This window comes from Sesamum indicum, linkage group LG3, assembly GCF_026168435.1.
Source record: "Sesamum indicum cultivar Baizhima isolate 11 linkage group LG3, ASM2616843v1, whole genome shotgun sequence".
In the NCBI taxonomy this organism is placed as follows: domain Eukaryota; kingdom Viridiplantae; phylum Streptophyta; class Magnoliopsida; order Lamiales; family Pedaliaceae; genus Sesamum; species Sesamum indicum.
The window spans coordinates 15,117,530-15,138,729 of NC_142659.1; the positions used below are offsets into that span (position 1 = coordinate 15,117,530).

General features: G+C 34.9%; 1 protein-coding gene and 2 long non-coding RNA genes across 3 annotated transcripts; 1 reads left to right on the top strand and 2 right to left on the bottom strand.

Annotated features, from left to right (window-relative positions):
- Nucleotides 1-902: 902 nt before the first annotated feature.
- Nucleotides 903-2,802, bottom strand: LOC105180289 (uncharacterized). The gene is made up of 2 exons (XR_849513.3): nt 2,620-2,802; nt 903-1,403 (listed from the first exon to the last, which is right to left on the bottom strand). It is a non-coding gene; the product is annotated as an uncharacterized LOC105180289 (long non-coding RNA).
- Nucleotides 2,803-7,157: 4,355 nt separating this feature from the next.
- Nucleotides 7,158-9,045, bottom strand: LOC110011755 (uncharacterized). Its single transcript, XR_002286836.2, has 3 exons — nt 8,871-9,045; nt 7,789-7,896; nt 7,158-7,679 (listed from the first exon to the last, which is right to left on the bottom strand). It is a non-coding gene; the product is annotated as an uncharacterized LOC110011755 (long non-coding RNA).
- A 4,452-nt stretch (nt 9,046-13,497) lies between these two features.
- LOC148788708 (uncharacterized) lies at nt 13,498-16,863 on the top strand. Its single transcript, XM_088878104.1, has 6 exons — nt 13,498-14,037; nt 14,270-14,492; nt 14,650-14,987; nt 15,071-15,370; nt 15,760-16,048; nt 16,499-16,863. Exons 1-6 carry the CDS (start codon nt 13,498-13,500, stop codon nt 16,861-16,863), a joined length of 2,055 nt encoding a protein of 684 aa, XP_088734230.1.
- Nucleotides 16,864-21,200: the final 4,337 nt, after the last annotated feature.

Sequence of the window (21,200 nt, forward strand, 5' to 3'; positions counted from 1 at the left end):
AAGTAATTTTTTATTTTCTTCTTCTTGTCTTGAAAATTCTTCTTCCATTTTTGTAGTATTAGAGCACATGTCCTCCACAACTTTTGTTCACTTTTTCTAGGGTAGACAGGATGAGACGTGTATTATTTCAGTCATTTTGTCCTCAATGTTATTTTTAAATTTTGTGATAAAATTGTCAAACTGAATTTGTACAGGACTAAAAGTGTCATCCCATACTTACAGTACTAAAATTTCAATTTCTCCGTACATATTCATATGCCAACAAACATATATCTAACATAGATTAACTTTAAGGACAAAAAATTAAAAAATTATGTTTTTCAACACATCTAAAATTCCCAACTCATTTAAAATGGAATAACATAAGTAAAAATAACAAATTTCCGTCTCTGAAACTAGGATTTCCGTCTCTATAACAAATTAGCGACGGAAAAAGGTCGCCGCAGTCCTTGGCTGAAAGCCCCGTAGCTAAGTTATTAGCAATGGAAATATTCAGTCTCTAATTCTTAGACCGAATATTTCCGTCGCTCATTCTGTCGACAAACAAGAACAAAGTTTAAGTGTAATCCATCTCTGATTTCTATAGGCAATCCTACTCTGATTCCGTCGATAAAAAAAGAAACTCCGTGTCTAATTCGTCTCTAAAGCTGAAGTATTTGTTTGTTAATTACGTCTCTATTTTCGTCTCTAAAATGCAGAAAATATTCCGTCTCTAATCCGTCTCTAAAACCTTACAAATTTCCGTCTCTAATCCATCTCTTATTCGGCCTTCAAACTTTCCGTCTCTATTCCGTCTTCAATTAGTTTTGGTTTATTTTGGGCAGATTTTTTAATTTCTGTACCCAAATTAATATCCTGGTCATTATTCCATCACATGCATTCCATCAATATCAAAATCTGAATTTTCCAAACTAGAACAATAAATATTAACAAAAAAGATACTCATAATACAACAACACTAATATAAACTAAGTCATTAACAACCAACAAAAAAAATAAACTAATCATCTTTCCTGGAATATTGTTGCTCCTAGTGTCCAGACCCATCAGCAAATTGATTGTTTGTGTATTCCACATCTTGAAGTAATTTTCGAATTAATTCTTGTAGGTCTGCTTCCCTCTTCCGAGCCTCTTCCTCCCTCTTTCGAGCTTCTTCAAGAGCAATTTCAAACAATTTTCTATTTTCTTCTTCTCGTCTTGAAAATTCTTCTTCCATTTTTGTAGCATTAGAGCGCATGTCCTCCACAACTTTTGTTAACTCATTAATTTTCTGGTCAGATTCTTTAAGAGTAGAACTGATTGAACTTTGAGCTTGTAGATGAGGAGCTACATCCAAATCCATATAAGCTTCCTTTTGAAGGACCTCCAGTGATATCATACCAAGATCAGATATCGAATGAAAACTGTGAAGAAAAATCAGTACAACCCATTTTTGAAAGGTATTCTTCCTATGCAAGTAAATTAGATACAATGGAATATTTATGTAATAAAAGTCTAACAAAATTTCTCAACATATATACAAACCAATATTTAATTCCAATGACAAATTTTACTTACACTAATTCTTTTGGATTTGTTGTCGATGAACTCCCTAATTCCTTTGTTTTTTCTATGGCATCTTTGAAATAACTCAAGATCAGTCACTTCTCTACCAAGTTCTTTTTCCTATAGTTTACAGAAAAATATTAATTCACATGTCAATAAATTGCGTGAATCCACTTTTTACTATGTATAAATGCGCATCACTCCGATTCAAAAATCTTGTGTTGGCGCATTTAGAGCATTGACATTTGATTTGTCCATTATTTAGAAATTGTGGGTTACCAAAGGCAAAGTTCAAGAACTCCTGATCAACCCCTTGTTACGAATTCATCTAAAAGAAACCCATTATCATCCAAGCGCCTCCACATCCAACTACGGTTAATATTATTCTTCAATTTTAAGAAATTTTAGATATACCACCATTCTTATATTGTTCAATTAAATTGTCCCTTTAAAAAATAACAGATAATTACAATTTCCACTTAACTGTAAGTCATAGGACTAAACATAGAACATAACGCCCTATGTTAGCAAAGCCAAGGAAAAAGATCTCATTTTTGGTCGACTAAAATTTTAACATTTTCAAATATTGAGGAAAAAGCTCAAAAAAATCCATAAATGTTTGTGTACAAACTTTTTCCTATTGTAATCTACACAAGATCCCGACTTATCACAAAATTAAATCCACCTCGAATGCATTTCTAACTGGTACAAGCATAACTGGAAATATCAATAAAAAGAATAAAAACAAAAAATAGCCGACCCAATCGCAAATGTAAAGTCCAGGCAAGCAAATCAACACTCAACGCAGACAATAGACTACAGAAACGAAGTGACATACAAAAATACTGATACATGAATAAAAAAAGAACCTGACTTAGATTTCTTAAAACCAATACAAATATGCTATCACGGCCCAAGGCAGAGTTGTGAATCAGCCAATATATTTGAGCAAAAAAACTAATATTTCGATTAGAAGAACATAGAGGTGTTCAATGAGGCATTTCAACAAATACCTCCAAATCATTCAAATTTCTTCTATAAATCATAAAAAAATTTGCAACGAAGAAAAATTACCTGACATTGAAAAAAAGCTGTGTCGAACGGGTCGAAGCCTCTTGCGAGAGAGAGAGAGAGTTAGAGATTGCTTTCTTCTTTCTTTTCTTCTTCGGCCGTGAGAGAGAGAGTTAGAGGAGATGCTGTGAGAGAGAGAGAGAGTTAGAGGAGGGTTAGTTGATGTTGAGTTAAGAGAGAGAGAGGTTCATGACTTAAAATTATGCAATTCTCCACATATATATATATATATATTTATATAATTTATATAAATTAAATAAATATTAAATATATTAGTTCCTTTATATAATTTAAATATAAATATGTTACATATAATATATATAGAATATATAATTAATACAATTAAAAAATATATAAAAAAATTCGATTTTTCAATTTGATTCGATTCAGTGAGTCTGTAATAAAAAAAATCATATCGAACAGTTTAAAGTTATACAAAATATCAATTATTTAATAATACAAATGAAATACATAAAAATATTTTATAGCAGAGAATGTTCACAATCTGTAGTAAATTTACATATTTATAAATGTTAGTATTATATTGATTTAACTATCATCTTACATTGTTGAACATAGGTTAATCGGACCATCAAAATTCAAATAAGACCGTTAGATATGATCATACGTATAGAAAAATACACTTGGTAAAGTTTTAGACTTATTGGATATACGGATGTCAAGATATCGTACTCAGAATATAAGAATAATCATTCAAGTCGGTGTATCGTAGAATCAGGCCATGTGATTTTATATCAAACCGTCCAATATGAATCTAATGGACACGGTCTTATATATATATATATTTAAATTTGGTGTGAATCAAGTAACCAAATATTAAGATATCGTAATTATTGATTAAATTTTTTGATCTCATTAAATATATAACAAAATAATAATTAAAATCATTCAACCATCACTATTATTATCCAAAATAAAATGTATGATATTGATTAATAAATATAATATATGGTCAATTTTGATTATAAAATTGATCAAATATTAAATATAAAATGAAATATATAAAAAATTCAAAAATAATATATATATAAAAAATAAAAAATAGAAAAACCTCGCGAGCTTATGAAAAGACACAATTGAGCTCGACTTGGGCTCCAGTTGAGGAATGTGTGTTTTTATTAAAATTAAAAAAAATAATAAAAAGTTTACTTTAGTTTTATTATAATTAATTAAAATTAAATAATACGTTATAATTATACATATATATATATTATCATGTTATATAATCACAACTTAATTATTATTTTCATAAATAAAAAATATTCTCATTTTTGCATTTTAATATTTTCATAAATAAAAAAATTTCCATTTACAATGTCAGAGACGGATATTTCCGTGGCTAAATTAAAGAAAAGATTAGCTACAGAAACACAGAGGGAAATAACCAAGAAAATTAAGTTCCAACCATCAGAGACGGATCAAGAGATGATTATAACATATTTAATATATATATATATATATATATTTATATAATTCATATAAATTAAATAAATATTAAATATATTAGTTTCTTTATATAATTTAAATATAAATATGTTACATATAATATATAATATATTTAGAATATATAATTAATACAATTAAAAAATATATAAAAAAAAATTCGATTTTTCAATGTGATTCGATTCAGTGAGTCTGTAATAAAAAAAATCATACCGAACAGTTTAAAGTTATATAAAATATCAATTATTTGAAATAATGCAATTGAAATATATAAAAATATTTTGTAGCTGAGAATGTTCACAATCTGTAGTAAATTTATATATTTACAAATGTTAGTATTATATTGATTTAACTATCATCTTATATTGTTGAACATAGGTCAATCGGACCATCAAAATTCAAATAAGACCGTTAGATATGATCATACTTACAGAAAAATACACTTGGTAAAGTTTTAGACTTATTGGATATACAAATGTCGAGATATCGTACTCAAAACATAAGAATAATCATTCAAGTCGGTGTATCGCAGAATCAGGTCATGTGATTTTAAATCAAACCGTCCAATATGAATCTAATGGACACGGTCTTATATATATATATATATATATTTAAATTTGGTGTGAATCAAGTAACCAAATTTTAAGATATCGTAATTATTGATTAAATTTTTTGATCTCATTATATATATAACAAAATAATAATTAAAATTATTCAACCATCACTATTATTATCCAAAATAAAATGTATGATATTGATTAATAAATATAATATATGGTCAATTTTGATTATAAAATTGATCAAAGATTAAATATAAAATGAAATATATAAAAAATTCAAAAATAATATATATATAAAAAATAGAAAAAGCTCGCGAGCTTATGAAAAGACACGATTGAGCTCGACTTGGGCTCAAGTTGAGCTCAAAATCTTCGCTGGTGAGAAAAAACATTAAGAGGAATGTGTGTTTTTATTAAAATTAAAAAATTAATAAAAAGTTTACTTTTGGTTTTATTGTAATTAATTAAAATTAAATAATACATTATAATTATACATATATATATATATATTATCATGTCTTATAATTACAGCTTAATTATTATTTTCATAAATAAAAAATATTCTCATTTTGCATTTTAATATTTTCATAAATAAAAAAATTTCCATTTACAACGTTAGAGACGGATATTTCCATGGCTAAATTAAAGAAAACATTAGCTACAGAAACACAGAGGGAAATAACGAACAAAATTAAGTTCCAACCATCCCAATTTTTTAAGCAATCATTTAATAGTATCAGAGATGGATCAAGAGACGATTATAACATATTTTAGCGAAATTATATATCCGTCTCAAAATCCATCTCTAAAATAAAAATTATTAATAATTTATCATAAAAAATTGCGGTCTCTAAATCTCTGATACCCTGCTTTCTTGTAGTGATTCAAAAACTAATTTAATAACTCAATATTACGTTTAAATGAGAAAAAGAAATTACTATAGAAATAGTTATATCCACATTCGTAGTACTCAAGTCGACAACTTTTTAGGTTGAAAATTATGATCCTTTTGTAAAAGCAAGTGTATAGATTTTTTCCTTGAGATCCAAAAATGCATCATCTTTTTTTCCGAATTCAAAAACTTTGTGAATATCTATTTTCTTTTATTTATTTACAAATAACAGATATTAATATAAATCTTGTTTAAAATCGTTACTGGTCTCAATCTTATTATCAATTTCTTACAGGTTAATAGATATTTTTATGACCAAATTATCCTCATACATCTCCGCACGTTAATGAATGTGTGGAGATATATTTTCACCGTTAAAATGGTTGGAAAAAATGTTTTACCTATAATAAGTCAATCGAGAGTAAATATCAATTTTCATTCAAATTTTTTATTAATATCAATAAATTCAGTGAATTTTAACTAACGGAATGATCTATTTGTTAGACGTACTAGATATAGTTTTTCAAATTATAGAAAATTTATGTATAACTACACCAAAACTCAGAAAAGGGGATTGTGATACAAAAAACACACAAATTTAATAATAATTAAAATTAAAAATTAAATTAATACAAGAAAAAAAGAAAAAAAACATTCATTCCCTACATGCTGGGGAATAGCTAATATCATGTACGGGGGATGACTAATCCCTAATATAAGGGAATAAGTATTCCCTAACTTCTAACACACCAATCAAAATGTGGGAATGAACTTGGAAATGTGCATTCCCTTCTTATTCCATTCCTACGTACCAATCCCACCTTTCGTGAACTCACAAAGATTTCACTTTTTCTAGGGTAGACAGGATGCGATGTATATTATTTCTAGTCATTTTGTCCTCAATGTTCGAATTTTTAAAATTTCAAGATAAAATTATCAAAATGAATTTGTACATGTCATCCCATACTTACAGAACAAAAATTGCAATTTCTGCATACATATTCATATGCCAACAAATCATATATCTAACATAGATGTTTAAGGACAAAAAAATAAAAACTTATCTCTTTCGACACATCTAAAATTCCCAACTCATTTAAAATGGGATAACATAAGTAAAAATAACAAATTTTGGTCTCTGAAACTAGGATTTCCGTCTCTATAACAAATTAGCGATGAAAAAATCTGTCGTCGCAGTCCGTGGCTAAATTATTAGCGACGGAATATTCCGTCTCTAATTTTGAGACCGAACATTTCCGTCGCTGATTCTGTCGACAAACAAGAAGAAAGTTTAAGTGTAATCCGTCTCTGATTTCCGTAGGCAATCCTTCTTTGATTCCGTCGATAAAAAAAGACCTTCTGTCTCTTAAGGTAAAGTATTTGTTTGTTAATTTCGTCTCTGAAACGCAGAAAATTTTACGTCTCTAATCCGTCTCGAAAACCTTACAAATTTCTGTCTCTGATTTAGCCTTTAAACTTTCAAAATTTTCCGTCTTTAATTTTTTTTGGTTTTTTTTCGGTAGATTTTTTAATTTATGTACCCAAATTAATATCTTGGTCATCATACCATCAAATACATTCAATCAATACCAAAATCTGAAGTTTCCAAATAAGAACAATAAATATTAACAAAAAAGATACTCATAATACAACAAAACTAATATAAACTAAGTCATAAACAACCAACAGAAAAAATAAACTAATTATCTTTCCTGGAATGTTGTTGCTCCTGCTGTCCAGACCCACCAGCAAATTGATGGTTTGTGTATCCCACATCTTGAAGTAATTTTCGAACTAATTCTTGTAGGTCTGCCTCCCTCTTTCGAGCCTCTTCCTCCCAGTTTCTAGCTTCTTCAAGAGCAATTTTAAGTAATTTTCTATTTTCTTCTTCTCGTCTTGAAAATTCTTCTTCCATTTTTGCAGCATTAGAGCGCATGTCCTCCATAACTTTTGTTAACTCATTAATCTTCTGGTCAGATGCATTAAGAGTAGAACTGACTTAACTTGAACTTGTACAAGAGGAGCTACATCCAAATCCATATAAGCGTCCATTAGAAGGACCTCCAGTGATATCATACCAAGTTGAGATATCGAATGAAGAATGTGAAAAAACATCAGTACAACCCGGTTTTTGCAAGGTATTCATCCTGTGCGAGTACATTAGATACAAAGGAACATTTATGTAATAAAAGTCTAACAAAATTTCTCAACATATATACTAACCAATATTTAAATCCAATGACAAATTATACTTACACTAATTCTTTTGGATTTGTTGTTGATGAGCTCCCCAATTCCTTTGTTCTTTCTATGGCATCTTGAAAATAACTCAAGATCAGTCACTTCTCTACCAAGTTCTTTTTCCTATAGTTTATAAAACAATATTAATTCTCATGTCAATAAATTGCGTAAATCTATTTTTTTACTATGTGTAAATGCGCAACACCGGGATTCAAAAATCATGTGTTTCCGCATTTAGAGCATGGACATTTGATTTGTCCATTATTCAGAAATCGTGGCTTAGTAAAGGCAAAGTTCAAGAACTCCTGATCAACCCTTGTTATGAATTCATCTAAAAGAAACCCATTATCATCCAAGCGTTTCCACATCCAACTACGGTCAATGTTCATTATTCTGCAATTTTTAGCAATTTTAGATATACCACCATTCTTATATTGTTCAATAAAATTGTCCCTTTAAAAAATAACAGATAATTACAATTTCCTCTTAACTGTAAGTCATAGGACTAAATATAGAACATAACGCCCTATGTTTGCAAAGCTAAGGGAAAAAATCTCATTTTTGGTCGACTAAAACTTTTAACATTTTCAAATAATGAGGAAAAAGCTCAATAAAATCCACAAATGTTTGTGTACAATCTTTTTCCTATAGTTATCTACACAAGATCCCGACTTATCACAAAATTAAATCCACCTCGAATGCATTTCTAGCTGGTATAAGCATAACTGGAAAAATAAATAAAAAGAATAAAAACATAAAATAGCCGACCCAACACAAATGTAAAGTCCAAGCAAGCAAATCAACACTGACCACAGACGATAGACTACAGAAACAAAGTCACATACAAAAATACTGATACATGAATAAAAAAAGAACCTAGCTTAGATTTCTTAAAACCAATACAAATATGCTATCACGGCCCAAGGCAGAGTTGTGAATCAACCAAATCGTTCGTTTTTCAATACATTTCAGGAAAAAAATGAATATTCTGATTAGAAGAACGTAGAGGTGTTCAATAAGGCATTTTAACAAATACCTTCAAACCATTCAAATTTCTTTTACAAATCATAAAAAAAATTACAACGAAGAAAAATTACCTGACGTCGGAAAAAAGCTGTGTCGAAGGCATCGGAGCCACAGCGAGGGAGACAGTTAGAGATTGCTTTCTTCTTTCTTTTCTTCTTCGGCCGTGAGAGAGAGAGTTAGAGGAGATGCCATGAGAGAGAGAGGGTTAGAGGAGGGGTAGTTGAGGTTGGGTTAATAGGAGAGAAAGAGAGAGGTTCATGACTTAAAATTATGCAATTCTCCATATATATATATATATTGATATAATTTATATAAATTAAATAAATATTAAATATATTAGTTTCTTTATATAATTTAAATATAACTATGTAACATATAATATATAACATATATAGTATATATAATTAATAAAAAAATTTGATTTTTCTATTTGATTCGATTCAGTGTGTTTGTAATAATAAAAATCATACTGGACAATTTAAAGTTATATAAAATATCAATTTTTTGCAATATATAAAAATATTTTATAGCTGAGATTAATATATGTTCACAATCTGTAGTAAATTTATATATTTATAAATGTTAGTATTACATTGATTTAACTATCATATTACATTGTTGAACAACATAGGTTAATCGAACCATCAAAATTCAAATCAGACCGTTAGATTTGATCATACTTACAGAAAAATACATTTGATAAAGTTTTAGACTTATTGGATATACGGATGTCAAGATATCATACTCAAAACGTAAGAATAATCATTCAAGTCCGTGTATCGTAGAATCAAGCCATGTGATTTTAAATCAAACTGCTCGATATGATCTAATGGACACGGTCTTATATCTATATACATATATATATATATATTTAAATTTGGTGTTGAATCGAGTAATTAAATTTTAAGATATCGTAATCATTGATTAAATTTTTTTTATCACATTATATATATATTAAAAAATAATAATTAAAATTATTCAACCATCACTATTAATATCCAAATAAAATGTATGATATTGATTAATAATTATAATATATGATCAATTTTGATTATAAAATTGATCAAATATTAGATATAAAATGAAATATATAAAAAAATAAAAAAGCAAAGTATATAAAAAATAGAAAAGCACGCGAGCTTATGAATAGAGACAATTGAACTCGACTCGAGTTCGAATTTTTTGAGCTCGAGTCGAGCTCAAAATCTTCGCTGGTGAGAAAAAACATTAAGAGGAATGTGTGTTTTTTACTAAAATAATAAAAATTAATAAAAAGTTTTCTTTTAATTTTATTGTAATTAATTATAATTAAATAATACAGTATAATTATACAAATATATATATATATATATATATTATCATGTCATATAATTACAACTTAATTATTATTTTCATAAATAAAAATCATTCTTATTTTTGTGTTTTAATATTTTCATAAATAAAAAAATTTCCATTTACAACATCAGAGATGGAAATTTCTGTGGCTAAATTAAAGAAAAAATTAGCTACGTAAATACAGACAGAAATAACCAAGAACATTAAGTGCCAGCCATCCCAAACTTTTAAGCAATCATTTCATAGTATCAGAGACGAGTATAGAGATGGATTATAACATATTTTAGCGAAGTTATATATCCGTATCTAAATCCATCTCTAAAATAAAAATTATTAATAATTTATTATAAAAAAAATTTTGGTCTCTAAATCCGTCTCTGATACCCTGTTTTCTTGTAGTGATTCAAAAATTAATTTAATAACTCAATACTACATTTAAATGAGAAAAAGAAATTACGATCAAAATAGTTATATGCACATTCGTAGTAATCAAATCGACAACTTTTTAGGTTGAAAATTATGATCCTTTTGTAAAAGCAAGTGTATAGATTTTTTCCTTGAGATCCAAAAATGCGTCATCTTTTTTTCCAAATTGGAAAATTTTCCCAATATCTATTTTCTTTTATTTATTTACAAATAACAGATGTTAATATAAATCTTGTTTAAAATCGGCACTAGTCTCAATCTTATTATTTGAACAAATTTTATTGGGTAATTAATCAATAAATTATACCTTATTGTCAAAAAAAATTTAAAATTCGAAATTAGTTGTATGATTCGATTTTTATCCATATTAGTACCCACGTGTATAAAACTATTTTTTAAAAAAAATAGATAATGTAATCGCTTGTATATATTAGAATAAAAGATGTATATATTGATTAAAAAAAAATTTAATTAGAATAGAAGATGCAACACCATATGTGTGATGAATATTAATTTGAATATATTTAGGAGTCGGAAAAAACCTCCCCCTCACATAGAGATGTCACTAAAACAACTTGCTCGGCCTAAACAACTTTTTCTAACTCTTTTAAGACACTTGGATCAAGAAAGAAAAAAGCTACACATCATGAGTCGACTATTGATTAAATATATCAATAATTTCAATTTAAAAAATACAGACGAAGAAAACAAATAATCCTCTATTTAATTCCTCTTATAAACTTGATGACAAAATCTCGAACATAAGTTCATGCAATAAAATATGGTCATCAAATCACAATTATTTCACACACACACATATATATATATTTATATTGATAACGGTAGGATTGTTGAAAAGATGAATCTGACCCTACTCGCGGATAAAAGAGTTATTCTGAGAAAAGATATGATGGATTTCTTGGGAAAGGAAGAAAATCGTTCAATCGGGTTGATGCCTTGAGTTAGGGAGATCAGCTTGCCGCCTAAACAGCAGGAAATGGAAAACCAGATCGTAATGAACGCACTTACCATATGCGACTAAAATCAGCTTATAAATGCTGGGTCTACACAGTGGAGAGGTAATGTCATTTTACTACGGAAAAAAGCTTCTATTCAGTATTCTCGAGATATCTTTGAAATCCTAACTTGGGCGTCGGAGTGTCTTCGTCGGGGACGACCTCGACTGTCCTAACCTTTCGTGTTTCAGGTCATAGATCTGATCGAAAAGTACAAAGTGATCGAGACCCAAGGTGGTTAAGGACATCCCATTCGATCGTCATTTTCGAGTAGGATCAGTTTGGCGCAGTCTGTGGGAAACAAAACTATATAATATACAGAAGCATGGAAGAAAACACAGGAGAAAACATTCCAGTCGCCGATGTGAATTTGGGAAGCACATAATGAACTATCCAATTAACCAGGGTAGAACTGCAACAGATGATGGAGGTAGCCGAAAGAATCGCGATCGTGGCATACGAACGGAGAACTACTACGCCGATTGAAAAGGAGGCCACTAAAAGGAAGCTATTTGGGGGTAAAGAATTGGAATGACCCTCGGAAGGGACAAGTAAAAAGAGCGCAGACCGAGGTCGACGCATGCCCTCGGAGGTTGGATCGAGTAGCAGAGACCGAAGCCATTTTAGAGAACCTGCTATTCCCAGAGCGGAGGTCAAAGGCGTATCCAAGCAAATTGCGGTGTTGGGCAAACAAATTGATGAGCTGAAGAGACGCGGGGAGCTGGTGTCTCAACACAGGAATTCACCTTTCAGTAATCAAATCCTGACCGAAGTCGTGAATCCAAATTTCAGAATGCCAGACTTGCCAAAATACGACGGAACCAGGGACCCGCAAGAGCACTTGGCCGCCTTTGACCTGATAATGAATCTTTATAGACAATCCGACCCTATTAACTCGAAATTATTGTCACTACTTTGGCAGGAAAGGCGGAGGAGTGGTTTACCAATTTGCCACCCGGGAGCATAGAGTTGCACGAGCAACTGATTCAGAAATTCACTTTCCACTTTGCGAGCAAATGGAAACATAAGCGATCTGCGACCCATTTGTTTACTATCCGCTAGCGCGACAATGAAACTCTGAAGAGTTTCATGGGCAGATTCAATAGCGAGACGTTGGAGGTGCAGGATTTGAGGATTGACATGATGGTCAGCATCCTCATTCATGGGCTGAGAAAGGGACCATTTGCATCAGCATTGGCGAGGGATCCTCCAACAGATGTAGAGCAGCTCATGAGCGTGGCCTAGAAGTACATAGACGAAGAAGAAATGAACGCCATGAAATATGGCGAGTGGAGAATCGATTCGGATCGTGGAAGAGAGCTGAGGCATCACAACAGTGGGGCAGATCGAACGAACCGACGACCACGACACGACAAAAGCAAGGAGCTAGCATACCAACAAAGATATCATAATTACCCCCATTTGAATATGACGAGAGCGAAAACGCTGATGTTGGTTGAGAAGACCGATGTTTTAAAGTGGCCAAAACACACAAGATTCCCTCCGGCCAAGATGAACTCCAACAAATACTTAGATTCCATCGTGAGAGGAGCCACGACACAGGGGAATGTTATCAGCTCAAGGATGAGATCGAGCGACTCGACAAGGATACTTTAAAAATCAGGTTGTTGAAAACCCCCATGAAAGAAATAATTGAAGCAGGTCCAGGAGCCAAGAGAGAAGGCAGGAAAGAGAGAATGGGAACACTCGGAATCAGAGAACCAGAGAGAATGCACCTCTGAAAGGCATTATACAGACGATTGCAGGAGGCACCGAGGCGGAACAATCAAGGAGGTCATAGAAAAGACTTGAGAGAGGTTGCTGGTCTATGAGGGATAGGCAAGTCATGAAAGCCTAGGAGCAGGAGATCGTTTTCAGTACTCATGATGCAAGCGACAAGATCGAATCGGATAACAACCTGATGGTCATAAAATTGGACATAGCTAATTTCGCAGTACACAAGGTACTAATAGACAATGGAAGCTCGGCTGACATCATACTAAAGGAAGTACTGTCCAAGATGGGATTGGACAATGTTAAGTTAGCACCCGTAAAGACTCCTCTAGTCGGCTTTGGAGGAAGTGAAGTGGAATCGCTAGGAACGATCGACCTGCCAGTATCCATTGGCGAAGAGCCGAGGAGAAAAACTCTTATGGCAAAGTTCCTTGTCGTGGACACCCCATTTGCTTATAACGTTATATTAGGTAGGCCTGAATTTAACTTTTTTAGGGCTATAGTCTCTACCTATCACTTAAAGATGAAGTTCCCGACACCAAATGGAATAGGGGAAGTGTCATGCGATCAAGCGGAAGCGAGAAGGTGCTATAATCTGTCCCTGAAAAAGGGCGAAGCATACAAAAGAAGGAAGATCGAAGAACCGAGCGAGCAATGGGAAAGCCGGAAAGTAGAAAGGGAAGTTGAACGGATCGAACCAATCGATAAGCATAAGGAAATAGAGCTGGTAAGAGGGGATCGTCAAGAATGACCAAAATTTGGTTGAGGATGGCTAGAGATTTGGAAACGAATATGATCGCATTCCTCCGTAGCAATTTGGACATGTTTGCTTGGGACCTGTCAGATTTCAAAGGGATAAGTCAGGTGCATCGCTTAAACGTTGACCCATCAGTGCGACACGTACAACAAAAGAAAAGGACATTTGGCATCGAAAAAAATTAGATTATTAATTGTTAAAGGCAAGATACATTTTAGAGGTCCAGTACACAGATTGGTTATCCAATGTGGTAGTCGTCCCGAAGTCTTCTGAAAAATGGAGGATGTGCACCGATTTCACCGACTTCAATAAAGCATGTCCTAAAGATCCATATCCACTTCCAAGAATTGACGTTTCCTTCACCATCATAAGAGAGTACGGGATGAAGCATAACCCAAGTAGATGCACGTTCGGAGTCGGTGGAGGTAAATTTCTGTGGTACATGGTGAGGTCGCGGGATCAAGGCTAACCCCGAAAAATTCGAAGCAATTTTGCAGCTGAAATCACCTGCCTCAGTAAAGGATGTTCAAAAGCTAACTGGTAAGATCGCATCTCTAAATCGTTTTATTTCTAGATCCGCAGATAGAAATTTACATTTCTTTAAAATACTGAGAAAAGCTAAGGAATTTAAGTCGACCGAGGAATGCGAACAAGCATTCCAAGAACTTAAGAAATATTTCAGAACGCCACCATTGTTAGCGAACCCAAAGGCAGGGGATACATTGTACCTATACCTGGTTGTCTCAGAAAATGCAGTTAGCTCCGTACTAGTAAGAGAAGACAAAAGAAAACAGAACCCAGTATATTACGTTAGTAAGATGCTGCAAGGAGTAGAGAAACGATACACATCGACAGAAAAGCTGGTGTTGGCACTCGTAGTTGCGGCTCGGAAGTTGCGACCGTACTTCCAGTCCTACAAGGTCGTCGTACTTACCAATCAACCCCTCAAGAGTATACTTTCTTGACCTGAGTGTCAGGAAGGCTTGTCAATTGATCGATTGAGTTGGGAGAATATGACATCGATTATCAAGCCAGAATCGCCGAGAAAGCGCAAGTCATAGCTGACTTTGTGATGGAGTTGTCTGGAGAATCGACACCAGAACAAAACACTTGGATGTTACACGTGGACGGATCAAGAAAAGCAAGTAACGGTGGAGCAGGGATTATGATCCAAGGACCGGAAAGGGTAGAGATAGAGATCGCTGCAAAGCTCTCGTTCTCGACCACAAACAACAATGCCAAATACGAAGCTCTAATCATGGGGTTGGAGTTGGCCCACGAGGCAGGAGCTAGAGCATTGGAAGTATGTACAGATTTGCACTTAGTAGCAATGTAGATCGAAGGAAGACAACCATGATGATGTATCGCAATAGAGCGAAATCGCTAATGCAAAGATTCAGAAAATGCTCGATCCAACAAATTCCAAGGGGTGAAAATGATAGGGCAGATTCACTATCAAAGTTTGGGGCCCCTTTGACAGGAATTAAGAATCGGAAAGTAACGGTTATAATAAAATATTAGCCCGCAATCTTAGTAGGAGACGAAGTCAATAAGGTCGAGGCCCCCTGTCCATGGAAAGACGAAATTACGAAATACCTACAGGACGGAACGCTACCAGGAAATGCGACCCAAGCAAGGAAACTAAAATTTAGAGTTACCAGGTTTACCTTAATTGGATCTCAACTGTATAAGAGATCCATTGAAGGACCACTCTTGAAGTGCTTGGACGACGATCAAGCTAAGTATGTGATGAGGGAAGTCCATGAAGGTAGTTGTGGCAATCACTCAGGTGCAAGGTCGTTAGCACAAAAATTGACGAGACAAGGATACTTCTGGCCCACTGTGCTGAGGGATACAAAAGAGTTCGTACAAAGATGTGAAAGCTGCCAAAAGTATGCTTCCCAGATACACGCACCCAGAGCCCCTATGCAACCAATCAAGGTCACTTGCCCATTCGATCAGTGGGGGATCGACATTCTAGGTCTCTTTCCCCCAGGAAAAGCTCAGAAAAAATTCATTGTGGTTGCGGTCGAATACTTCTCCAAGTGGATAGAGGCTGAAGCGGTCGCAAAAATATCTGAAAAAGCAATCATTGACTTCATCTGGAAGAATATTATTTGCATATTTGGAATCCGAAGGATTTTGATATCAGACAATGGGATGCAATTGCAGGGAAAACAAATAACAGCTTAGTTGAAAGAACTAAAGGTTCAGCAAAACATCAAAGCGGCCGGTTATCCCCAAGAGAACGGGTAGATAGAAGTAACGAACCGGATCATACTCCAACACTTGAAGCCCCAATTAAAATCAAAGAAATCTTGGGATGAGGAGCTATCGGGAGTTTTGTGGGCCTATCGAACCACTCCAAGGTCCGCTACAAGTGAGAGCCCTTTTTGCCTAATTTATGGTTCTGGAGCTATCATTCCTGCAGAAATAGGCGAGGAAACGCAAGGGGTAGCAACCTACGACCCCGGGACCAATGGCGAAGCAAGAACCTTCAACCTCATCACAGTGGATGAGAAGAGGAAGAAGGCATACGTAAAGATGCTCCACCACAAAGGATTAATGATGAGGAATAGCAACAAAAAGTTGCAAAAGAGAGAACTACAAGTAGGTTACCTTGTTATGAAAAGGGTTGAAGTTTCCAAGCATGTGGGAAAACTAGACCCTGGATGGGAAGGGCCATACAAAGTGGTCAAGATAAAGAAACAAGGAATGTACAAACTCCAGGACACAAATGGCAAACACCTGCAACGACCGTGGAATATACAGAACCTTAGGAAATTTTACGCTTAAATGTATGCCTGAAAAAGGCTCAAATAACACCTATCTGAGAAAGATCAATGTATACGAATAGAAGCGATCTGAAAAAGATCCGATCAATAAAGCGATCTGAAAAAGATCCTTCCTAGCTAGATGAATTTTATAAAGCGATTTGAAAAGGATCCTTGCCATGCAATTTTTGACCAAACAAATCTGCAAAAGATCCCTTTAGTGCTCAATAAATTATCTGATGTCAAGTTTTAACGATCTGAAAAAGACCCATCTATATGAGTGGGTAAAATTTCGCGATCTGGAAAAGATCTATTATTTATGATCTGAAAAAGACTCCCGAACATATCAAGGCCTTGGGATCAGAAAAAGGCAAGTCAAGGATTCAGATATGATCGAAAGCAAAAACGCATGACATCCATCAAAAAAGAGCTATAGCAAAAATCTCCATACACAAGTTAACGATCGAGATTCATATACACAGAATATTAGTTATCCTCAATCTCATCCAATAGAGTAGCAAATTCATCTTCTTCTGTGTGGGAAACGTCCTCATCAAGGAAAGGTTGAAGGTCACCACCAAGGCCAGGATCCTCTCGAGGTGTCGAAGTCGGGGGCAAATCCATTCAATGTAGTCAGTTGAGCCTTACACCGATCGGAACCTTGCATCAAATAATCGGGAGTCTTGATTTCCAAAGCATACTTGAAAGCATGCGCCTTCATAAAATCGCGAGCTCCCTAGTAACGAGCCTCGCGAATCCGACCTGCAAAATCTTCGGACTTCAAGAAATCTTCACGACCCTCAATAGCACCTGTAATTTTTCCGACAGCATGTCCAGCAGAAAAGCCAATCTCTTTCCCCGCATTCATAGCCTGAGAAATCTCCAAGTCCATCTTTTCTTCTAACTCCTTGTTCCTTGCTTCTAGAGATGCTAGTTGGGTTTCCAGATTTTGCGCCCTTGATGAGAATTCCACCCTCTTGGCTAGAAGGTCATGACTCCTGCGTTCGGCTACGGTCTGGTTCCTTCGGAACCCCGCACATCGCAGAGAAAGCGCACGAACAAAATTGGCAGCCTGAAGATAGCCAAATGAGAAAATCACGGACAAATAGAGAGTAAGAACTTAAAATGTAGAGGACCTAACCTGAATTAAAGAGTGGGAAGCATGTTCCTCGAGACGGATGAATGATGTTTGCAGTAAGGCAGCCTGGTCCCTTGGAAGACAGCTGGCATTATAAAATTCCCAAGAGTCCTGACCTGATTGGGTGTTCAAACCTCTAATATTTGGAGAAACTCTCCAATCTGGAATCAATTTTTCACCCTCCAGTTGGGCGGGTAGATGATGAGGAGAACGCAAATCTTCACGAGCCTTCTTCCAACACTCTACGACCTCACTAAAACGTTCCATGTTTCAAATCTCTTCATCATGAGCTACATGCATCCGTAGATCGCCTCGAAAAGGTTAAGACCGGCTTCCTGTGATTGGTCATGATGGACTGTTACTTTTCCTCCTTTTGCGATCTGCCAGATCGCCCAGGCTGGATTCACCTGCATGCGAGCGAGCAGGAGATAACTTCCCAATTGGTGATCCACCCCTTGCCAAACCACGAGATCGAGTTTCTTCACTCCCCACCTCGATTAATGCCCTATCCTGGGGAATGTTGCTCATCGGGGCAACTGAATGCCCTGGTTCCGGCTGGGTCGAAGCAACCGAAGGAGGAGCGACCGGAAGTGGATCGACTTGGGCCGCAGCAGCCCTCGCTTGAGCGGCACGAATGTGTTGAGTGAGGCAGGCCTGGGTAACCATATCGTCTGCAAGAAAAGAGAACATAGTTATTGACCATCGATGAATAAGGGAACGCGAAAACAGAACAATAGGTCAACCTAGAGATTCCTCAACTCGGAGGGGTGCTGGAGTGAGATGTGCGAGCCAAAGGATTTCTTCTACCAGAATTCACTTCGGATCATACCCAAAGGAAGTAAGGTTGTTAATCTGATCTCCTTCCAGCCCCCCTCCCTCAATAGTAGGTTTAGGCTTTTCTACAGCCCAATCGAGTATAAAAGGCCACTCGCGACCAGGAGGAGGTCGGATGAATACAAACTTCTTTTTCCATGGACCAATGTTAGAGGTAAGAGGATCGAGGAACCTACAATCTTTGTGGGCTGATAAATAAAAAGATCCGCTATCCGCAGATCGTGTCGAAGTAGTGAACGAGTACAAAGACCAAAAGTTGTCAAAGTTCGGTTCAAAACGATGAACTCTCGTGATTATGATAAAGAGGGTGATTTGGCGGATGGAGTTAGGAGAGAGCTGCATTGGACATTGCTTTAACTTGGTAAGAATTTGGGCCACACTTTGGGCCAAAGGAAGATGTAGCCCCGCATCGAAATGGTGAAGAGAAAAAGGCACAAAAACCTTTGGGAGGTCGGTGCGTTCTATCGAATGATCTGGGAATAACTACTTCATAACTGTGAGGAATAAAATACTTTTCCTTTATTTTATGTATCGGCTGCTTTACTATACTAACTATGCCAGCCCAAGGATTACGGTCTAGAATAGATTGAAACATAGCATAAGTAGGACTTTCCTCAGATTCAAGTTCCTCATTATCATTTCTACGAGGCCTACGACGAGATCTAACCCTAAAAGGACCCTCAGGGAGAGCACGAGGTGCAACTAAACGAGGAGAAGTAGCAGATGTAGAACCGGAATGGGTATTAGAAGAGGAAGACATTGTACCTGGATTGCAGTAAACGAGGTCGAACGGTAGAAGTCGAGGCCAAGAGAAAGAGGAGGCGACCCTTAGAAGAAAGCAGCAAAAGTACTGCTATTTGAATAGAGGCCCTACATATAGAAAGCAGGAGGGGAAAACCTAGAGGAAGGAGGACACTCGATGAAAGAAAAGTGCTAGCGCGATGCTCGAAGTGGATATATTAGCCCTACACGTAGCGTCGCTTGGTTCGAAGCGAGTGTGCAATATGAAAGGATGTTTCAATTTTAGCAAGTATGATGAATCACACATTCCGAAGTGGGGGGCTAATGATAACGGTAGGATTGTTGAAAAGACGAATCTGACCCTACTTGGGGATAAAAGAGTAATTCTGAGAAAAGATATGATGGATTTCTCGAGAAAGGAAGAAAATCGTTCGATCGGCTTCATGCCTTGAGTAAGGGAGATCAGCTCGCCGCCTAAACAGCGGGCGCGAATTACGATGGAGACGTTTGATCTATATATGGAAAACCAAATCGTAATGAATGCACTTACCATACGCGACTAAAATCAGCTTATAAATGTTGGGTCTACACAGTGGAGAGGTAATGTCATTTTACTATAGAAAAAAGCTTTCATTTAGTATTCTCGAGATATCTTTGATATCCTAACTTGGGCGTCGGAATGTCTTCGTCGGGGACGACCCCGACCGTCCTAACCTTTCGTGTTTCAGGTCATAGATCCGATCGAAAAGTACAAAGTGATCGAGTCCCAAGGTGGTTAAGGACATCCCATTCGACCGTCATTTTCGAGTAGGATCATATATATATTTCAGAAATAACATGTTTTATTACACCACATCGAGATTTCTCCCCCGATACTTCTCTCCAAACATGTTTTTCTTACACAACAATACTCTCCTCCTCACTATTATTTACGGCCTTTTCCGGCCGTCGCGGTGGCTGTTGGTAGCATTGTCTCCGACAACTCTTCATGGTAGCATTGTCTCTGACAATTCTTCAAACAGAAAGGGTCAGTGATTCCAGAGCTCGTGCAAGTTATGTAACATTGCGTCAAACAAACAGCCACCGGATCATTTGCGCCTGCTACACAAGCAATGATCACTGGCATCACCATCAACACAGACACATCACTCATCACCCCTTTGTTCTTCATTTTCTTATATATAATGTTTTTCTTCTTACAGTTTATATATGTTTGTTACATGCAGTGTGGGCGCATCCCTCGTTTATATAGATTTTTCAAGAAAATAATATAGAAAGAAATTTCGGATATTATAAGTAGATTATTTAATTTGCAATTATTAATTGCTTGAATTTTTTTATGTAAATAATGATTTTCATATTATTCATATTGTTTTCCTTGGTATTTTGTTATATATGAAAAATCTTAGTCTAATGAGTAATAATTAGCCATAAATTAATTATCTAATGGGTACGATTGCATGTAAAGAATTATTTTATTATCTATTATTAATAGGATGGGGTCTTTTCACCAAATTGTGTAGTTTTGACTCGATCATGAATTTTCAAATTTTTTAGGGTTTTTTCTTTTTTAAATTTTTGTAGAAATTTCTTTTTAATTACCATTATATACCATACTATTTTTAATTTTTTGACTTTATAGGAAT